At 46.7% G+C, this 8659-nt stretch overlaps 1 protein-coding gene across 1 annotated transcript in view; it reads left to right on the top strand.

The window, feature by feature from the left end:
* The window catches only part of xpo4 (exportin 4), a gene marked incomplete at its 5' end in the record, with an annotated part of 47038 nt that overhangs the window by 27592 nt on the left and 10787 nt on the right, over positions 1–8659 (top strand). The window contains 8 exon segments of the mRNA XM_084179677.1: positions 288–492; positions 635–811; positions 1031–1173; positions 1399–1544; positions 2181–2358; positions 4918–5077; positions 7518–7687; positions 8273–8447. Of these exon segments, the coding sequence (XP_084035803.1) occupies positions 288–492; positions 635–811; positions 1031–1173; positions 1399–1544; positions 2181–2358; positions 4918–5077; positions 7518–7687; positions 8273–8447 (1354 nt within the window).

Raw genomic sequence — 8659 nt, 5'->3', positions numbered from 1 at the left:
ACAGCTCTGCTTGCAATTTAAATCCATCTGATGGGGGTTAGCGAGCCGCGCAGTAGGCTAGCTACAGCAGGCAGGCCTCCAGACAGTGCTCTAACTGGGGCTGTGGAAACATGGCCCTACCCCAAGGCAACAGGTACTGCTCAGTGCTCACACACTGGGCAGCGGAGCACAGCGTCTGGTTTAGTACCATACCTGGTTCAAATACATTTGTGAAATACTTTCCAAAACTCTGATGTTCCATATTTGTCTGAATTTTTTTTTTTTATCAAATTGGCCAACATTCCTAGTTTTAAGGTTGTGTTTTGTTTGTGTCCCAGGATAGAGATTGAGGACTCTGAGGCAGTGGGCATCTCTAACATCATCTCCAACCTGATCAGCACGTTCCCCCGTGCCATCCTGACCGCCCTGCCCAGCGAGCTCTTCACTTCCTTCATCAACTGTCTCACCCTCCTCACCTGCTCCTTCGGACGCAGCGCCGCCCTGGAGGAAGTGGTCAGCATTACACCTCAAACCTTGCAGGAACAATACACTTCAAGCCTTACTGCAGGAACATAGTTGATCCATGGGAAAAATGTTTTACGTATTGTTGCATTGAAAACGCACATTCAATGAGTCTCTCCCCCCTCCCGCCCAGCTGGATAAGGATGACATGATATACATGGAGGCGTATGACAAGCTGTTAGAGTCATGGCTGACCCTGGTTCAGGACGATGAACATTTCCCCCGCGGCTGCTTCGTCCAACCCTCCGTTCAGGTCTTCAACTCCTACATCCAGTGTCACCTGGCCGCCCCCGACGGCACCCGCAACCTGGTGAGAGACACACACGCACACACACACACACACACCTGTCAACCTAGACTCAAATAATCAGTCAGTTGTTGTTATGGTTAATTGATATGTTAATGCTTTTAAACAGTCAATCCACTATGATCCATGTCCTCTCACTCCTTTGTCAAACATTCCCTCACTCACTCTTTCTGTTTTTCTTTGTTTTTCTTTCTTTCTTCCCTTTTATCCTCTCCTCTCCAGACAGCAAACGGTGTGGCATCTCATGAGGAGGATGAGATTAATGAGTTACAGGAGGACGACAGAGAGCTGTTCTCAGACCAGCTGGCCAGCATCGGCATGTTAGGACGCATCGCAGCCAACCACTGTATCCCCCTTCTGACCAGGTACATACACACAATTGCTTTTACATTTTAAGTCATTTAGCAGACGCTCTTATCCAGAGCGACTTACATACATTATTTTTTTCATATATATTTTTTTCATACTGGGCCCCCGTGGGAATTGAACCCACAACCCTGGCGTTGCAAGCGCCATGCTCTACTAACTGAGCTATCCCCTAGCTCTGTAACTGAGTTTCATGATTCTGACCTGTGTGTGTGGTTGGGCAGTCTGTTGGAGGACCGTGTGACGCGGCTCCACGGCCAGCTCCAGAGGACCCAGCAGCACCTCATGAACTCGTCTAACCCCGGATCAGTGGACCGCAAGGTCCTGGACGACCTCTACGAAGACATCCACTGGCTCATACTGGTCTCAGGTCAGTGGATAACTATAAGGGATGATTCCCAACATAAATAAGGCTAGTGCCTTATTAATGTTGGGAATCGCCCCATGTTGGATACATGACTCAATTCCATCCGTGGTCCCTTGTTGTTTATTATGTAACAATCCTTTTAGCATTCAGTCGGTTATGTTCCGTTAGAATACAATGAAACCTCTAACTGCACTCTGGGGGGCAAAGACTATGTCCTTAGATCTCCTTAGTTGTTTTTAGGGACTAAATTTAGGCTGGGAGGCAGGCTGCGCTGGTGTATTGGTGCATGGCAGGAATGTTGGTTCGGGAAGGGCCAGGCCACCAGTTGTACTACTGCTGCTGTTTAGTACATTTTAGCATTCCCAGTGGCTACATAATTCCCCTTTGATGCCTAACTTCATACACCCCTAGTTGGTTCTCTCTCTTAGTGTGCTCAGAGTTTTCTAGGGGATCCTAGCAGTGCTTTGCATAACACTGGTAAAGAATGGCATTGGTTGCAATGTATTAGTGGAAAGCTCCACTGCAGGAGTTTTTCTGTGTTTGAAAATGTTGTCTTCTAAAGGTACCTCCTTAATGGATTGTTTCTGGCTAGTGCTAGTCCTAGTTGTCAGAGTGTAGTTGTGTGTGTGTGTGTTCCAGGCTACCTCCTGGCAGATGACCCTCAGGGTGAGACTCCTCTTATCCCAGCGGAGGTGATGGAGTATTCTATCAACCACTCTACTGAGGTGGACATCAACACCACCCTGCAGATACTGGGATCCCCCGGGGAGAAGGCCTCCTCTATCCCAGGGTGCAACAGGACAGACTCTGTCATCAGGTAAGGGAGGGACTATGATTGGTCAAAAGGCTGTGTACAGTACAGGCTGAATGTCTGCTGATTTGCTATTTTGTCTGGCACTTAATTGCAAACACCTGGATTCCCACATCTAAATTAGATATGGTTTCAAAGAAAGAACTAAAAGTAACAGATACTCAGGCTTCTGTCAGTGGACCAGAGTTTCCTGACAGGCTTCTGTCAGTGGACCCGAGTTTCCTGACAGGCTTCTGTCAGTGGACCAGAGTTTCCTGACAGGCTTCTGTCAGTGGACCAGAGTTTCCTGACAGGCTTCTGTCAGTGGACCAGAGTTGCCTGACAGGCTTCTGTCAGTGGACCAGAGTTGCCTGACAGGCTTCTGTCAGTGGACCAGAGTTGCCCGTCGCTGCTATAAATCCATCAACAAATGGGTCTGAAATTAGTGCTGAGTGATTAGTGCTTTTTGAGGTCGGTTCGATTATAAAAATAATATATTCTTTTTTTTAAACATTAAATGCACTCACTATGCATTATGTGGGTTGAATGCTGTAACAACGCAATAATAAAACAATTAATAAAAGTCCCATGATGGTAGTCTGATTATCACTTATTAAACATATTGTTTTCACATTACTTTACTTTAATGAAATATTTCAGATGTTGTGTATTACATTAGTTTTATTTGATTACTTTATTATTTCATTCCAAGTCATCTCATCTCTATAGAGCTGCTGCCTATGCTGTCTGACAAATTCACTATTGTAGTAGTTCTTCAACGTAAATAAGGCATATTTTTATGACTGCTGAATTCCAACTACCAATCACTTAGATCATGTATTTTTAGGTAGAGCTACCTCACGAAGCAACTGCTCTCTATCCCTCTCGATCACACCATTCTTCTGTCTCTTACGTAGCAGGTGTAAAAGAAACACAGACCGGACAAGTAGGCGCACAATGGATTATGGTCATTGTTGTTAATTACCACGTTTTCTGCGCTAAACTATGTAGAATATTGGCATGTTGGAAACTACAACTCCCTACTATATCACACAGTTCGGGCTTGATCTGATGTATCTCCTGAGAAACTGCGCAACGTGCGCATTGAGCCCACAGAAGAAGAAAAATTCAAATAATTGAACCAACATCGGTCAATTAGTTGTTTCAAAACCAAAAAATATCAGAAATGTCGGTTAATCGCTCAGCACTATCTGAAATGCACTGTCTCAGTCACTGATCTAATGGACAGTGTCGCCTCTGTCAGTCACTGATCTAATGGACAGGTTGGACAGTCTCTCCTCACTGTCTACAGCAGCTGTGCTTTAAGCTGTGGACTTGTTCACTAAGCCCTGGTTGTAGAGCTCTGTCACGTTCACACCAGTGCTCTGTCTGTCTGGAGTGTGTCTCATAAAACCCTCTGCCCCGTGGCATGGCATGGCGGCAGCCTTCCCCTTAGATTATTTTCCAGGCAGGGCACAACGGCCCACATAGCACTACACAGGCCATCTGGCATGGAAACTGTCCAAAGAAACCAACAGAAGCCTAACTTTTTTAGGGGGCAACAGATCTAGGTAGGGTGTCCTCGCCCCTACAGTATGGTAGGGAAACATTAGGTACAGTGCGGGGCCAATGTTCAACCCTTGTGTGTGTTTGATCACCCTGGTGCCCGAGGATGCGGGTGTGGCTCCCTGGGGGTGTGGTGCCAGCGCCGCAGAGGGGGAATGTCCTGGCACAGACCCAGCCATGCCAGCTGCTAACATACACAGGCCGTCGAAGACACACACACACACAGGCCCTTGTATACACTCACATGATGGCGTAGCGGCCTAGCCAGCCTTAGAGCAGCCCCCGGCGCCAGCCCTCCCAGCCCCGGACCAGACCACCACTTCCCAACATGTTATTCAATTAGGGCAGGGGCAGGTGCTGCTAAGACCAGGAGCAGGCTGGGGTCGTGTGTGTGCGTGTCTGCACACGTGTGTGTGGGGTCGGGGGGGGTACATGCAATCATATAGGGAATTTTGGAGGTGGGGGGTCGTGGAAAGGGGCTCTGGATTGTTCTCTGTGGGGACGAGGAGGCACAGGGTCAGAGGATTGGAAAGACAAGAGGCCGGCATCAGGTTTCCTAATAACACTGTGCGACCCCGGCTCTGTTAATGTCAATGGGCTTTTGTTTTTGCAAACAATGTGAAACAGTGCACTGTGGTGCTGCGTGGGCATGTACTGAGGGCCATCTCTCACATACAGAACACTAAGATGCACTAAGCCCTATATCTCTCTGGCCTTTAGCAGAGATGTGTGTGCGTGTGTCAACGTGGTCATTTGTTGTCTGAGTAACTGATATAAACAGACACTGAATCCCCGCCTCTTTCTTTTGTTCTTCCCCTCCTCTTGCTCATCCTGGCCTTGGCTTCTTATTACAATATATTCCCCTCTCACTTCCCTCGTTATCACGCTCTCTTCTCTTCCTCTCTTTATCTCTCTATCTCTATCCGTCTCTCTCTGTCCATCTCCCTCTTTTTCCATTTCTTTCTCTCTTTTACCTTTCACTTCTTTATCCCTCCTTCCCTCCCATCCTCTCTCTGTCAGGTTGTTGTCAGCGGTGTTGAGGACGTCAGAGGTTGAGTCGAGGGCTACCAGGGCCAGTCTGACAGAACTGCTCAGCCCTCAGATGGGGAAGGACATTGTGTGGTTCCTCAGACGCTGGGCCAAGACTTACCTACTGGTGGACGAGAAACTCTACGAACAGGTACAACTAACACCAGACACCTCAAACAAAATATAATTATTGTAATTGATGGACTGTGTCCATAAAATGTATATAGTATATACAGTGAGGGGGAAAAAGTATTTGATCCCCTGCTGATTTTGTACGTTTGCCCACTGACAAAGAAATGATCAGTCTATAATTTTAATGGTAGGTTTATTTGAACAGTGAGAGACAGAGTAAAAACAAAAAAATCCAGAAAAACGCATGTTAAAAATGTTATACATTGATTTGCATTTTAATGAGGGAAATACGTATTTGACCCCCTCTCAATCAGAAAGATTTCTGGCTCCCAGGTGTCTTTTATACAGGTAACAAGCTGAGATTAGGAGCACTCCCTTTAAGAGTGTGCTCCTATTCTCAGTTTGTTACCTGTATAAAAGACACCTGTCCACAGAAGCAATCAATCAATCAGATTCCAAACTCTCCACCATGGCCAAGACCAAAGAGCTCTCCAAGGATGTCAGGGACAAGATTGTAGACCTACACAAAGCTGGAATGGGCTACAAGACCATCGCCAAGCAGCTTGGTGAGAAGGTGACAACAGTTGGTGCGATTATTTGCAAATGGAAGAAACACAAAAGAACTGTCAATCTCCCTCGGCCTGGGGCTCCATGCAAGATCTCACCTCGTGGAGTTGCAATGATCATGAGAACGGTGAGGAATCAGCCCAGAACTACACAAGAGGATCTTGTCAATGATCTCAAGGCAGCTGGGACCATAGTCACCAAGAAAACAATTGGTAACACACTACGCCGTGAAGGACTGAAATCCTGCAGCGCCCGCAAGGTCCCCATGCTCAAGAGAGCACATATACAGGCCCGTCTGAAGTTTGCCGATGAACATCTGAATGATTCAGAGGAGAACTGGGTGAAAGTGTTGTGGTCAGATGAGACCAAAATCGAGCTCTTTGGCATCAACTCAACTCGTCGTGTTTGGAGGAGGAGGAATGCTGGAATGCTGCCTATGACCCCAAGAACACCATCCCCACCATCAAACATGGAGGTGGAAACATTATGCTTTGGGGGTGTTTTTCTGCTAAGGGGACAGGACAACTTCACTGCATCAAAGGGACGATGGACGGGGCCCATGTACCATCAAATCTTGGGTGAGAACCTCCTTCCCTCAGCCAGGGCATTGAAAATGGGTCATGGATGGGTATTCCAGCATGACAATGACCCAAAACACATGGCCAAGGCAACAAAGGAGTGGCTCAAGAGGAAGCACATTAAGGTCCTGGAGTGGCCTAGCCAGTCTCCAGACCTTAATTCCATAGAAAATCTGTGGAGGGAGCTGAAGGTTCGAGTTGCCAAACGTCAGCCTCGAAACCTTAATGACTTGGAGAAGATCTGCAAAGAGGAGTGGGACAAAATCCCTCCTGAGATGTGTGCAAACCTGGTGGCCAACTACAAGAATCGTCTGACCTCTGTGATTGCCAACAAGGGTTTTGCCACCAAGTACTAAGTAATGTTTTTCAGAGGGGTCAAATACTTATTTCCCTAATTAAAATGCTAATCAATTTATAACATTTTTTACATGCGTTTTTCTGGATTTTTTTGTTGTTATTCTGTCTCTTACAGTTCAAATAAACCTACCATTAAAATTATAGACTGATAATAATAATATAATAATATGCCATTTAGCAGACGCTTTTATCCAAAGCGACATACAGTCATGTGTGCATACATTTTTACGTATGGGTGGTCCCGGGGATCGAACCCACTACCCTGGCGTTACAAGCGCCATGCTCTACCAATTGAGCTACAGAGGACCAATGTCATTGTCAGTGGGCAAACGTACAAAATCAGCAGGGGATCAAATACTTTTTTCCCTCACTGTATAAGCTAGAAGTAGAGGCCTAAGCGTTGTTGTTCACTAGTTTACTCCTATTAGGGGAGGGGTGGTGGGGTTGGAATGTAATAAAGGGAAATATAAGTGCGAGAGAAATATATATATATATATATTTGCGAGAAATATATATATATATTTGCGAGGAAAAAAATATATATATATGGGGGATTGGAAGTGATGCAGACAATTACATTGATGGAAGTTAAAATCTATCTGCAATATTAAATCTGATCGACCCCCTAAAAAAACACACAAAAAACACAGATTACTTCATAAATAGTCTTTGTGACAGTCACTGAACCCTAATGGACAATTGAGGTGGTGAAAATGCTAGGGATTATCTTCCATCACTATCACGTTTACACTACCAGTGCTCTGTCGCTTGACACCAGTGTGTCTTGTAGAAGCTGGTTCCCTGTGGATCATGGCATTGTGAGGAAGAGTGCAGTATACCACTGGACTGGACAATGGCTATTTATGACATCTGATCTGTTAAAGTGTTGCAGTGATTTTAATCTATCCCGCCACCATTTCACACCTCTCTTTCTCGCTCTTTTCATTCCTCCTTTAGATCAGTATCCCCCTGAGCATGGCATTCGGGGTGGACACGGAGGGGGCCCAGTGGATTGTGGGATACCTGCTGGAGAAGGTGATCAACAACCTGTCGGTGTGGAGCTCTGAACCTGAACTGGCCAATGACACGGTGGAGCTACTGGTCTGTCTGGTGGAGAAGAGGGAGAGGTGAGACACTGACTGGCTGGCTGACTGGCTGACTGACTGACTGACTGACTGACTGACTGACTGACTGACTGATCAGGAAGAGCTACTGGTCTGTCTGGTGGAGAAGAGGGAGAGGTGAGACACTGACTGGCTGGCTGACTGGCTGACTGGCTGACTGGCTGACTGGCTGACTGGCTGACTGGCTGACTGGCTGACTGACTGACTGACTGATCAGGAAGAGCTACTGGTCTGTCTGGTGGAGAAGAGGGAGAGGTGAGACACTGACTGGCTGGCTGACTGGCTGACTGGCTGACTGGCTGACTGGCTGACTGGCTGACTGACTGACTGACTGATCAGGAAGAGCTACTGGTCTGTCTGGTGGAGAAGAGGGAGAGGTGAGACACTGACTGACTGACTGACTAAATTCTGTATCCTGACTTGAAATATGAACACACAAAAATCTTGTTAGGATATGAGCCTAAGCTTTGGCACTTGAAACAACGGCCGCTTGTGGTGGAATGATAGAGTAGTTAAGAAGAAAATAAAAATGATCTTGCCAATGATTATCACATGCCAACAAACCTTTCTCCACCCCTCCTCTCTCAGGGCCAACATTGTGGTACAGTGTGAGAACTGGTGGAACTTGGCGAAGCAGTTTGCCAGCCGCAGCCCTCCCCTGGACCTGCTGTCCAGCTCAGTACAGAGGTCCCTCATGAAGGCCCTGGTTCTGGGGGGCTTCGCACACATGGACTCAGACACCAAACAGCAGTACTGGACCGAGGTGGGGAACCCTATAGAAGCCCAGAGACCACACACACATGGAACCCCCCACTCTGAATCCCTAAATGGAACTAACTCACACACACACCCCTCAAAGGACCCAGGGAAATAGAGCCATAACTGAAAGCTCTCAAGTGTAATTTCCCTTCAGATTTCCTCTATATAGTCTCTCTTTCCCCATAGACTTCAGCTGGTAACAAATTGTGAGATCTC

Source organism: Coregonus lavaretus, assembly GCF_964263955.1.
Source record: "Coregonus lavaretus genome assembly, chromosome: 16".
In the NCBI taxonomy this organism is placed as follows: Eukaryota; Metazoa; Chordata; class Actinopteri; order Salmoniformes; family Salmonidae; genus Coregonus; species Coregonus lavaretus.
This window is presented reverse-complemented; position numbering and strand designations above follow the sequence as displayed.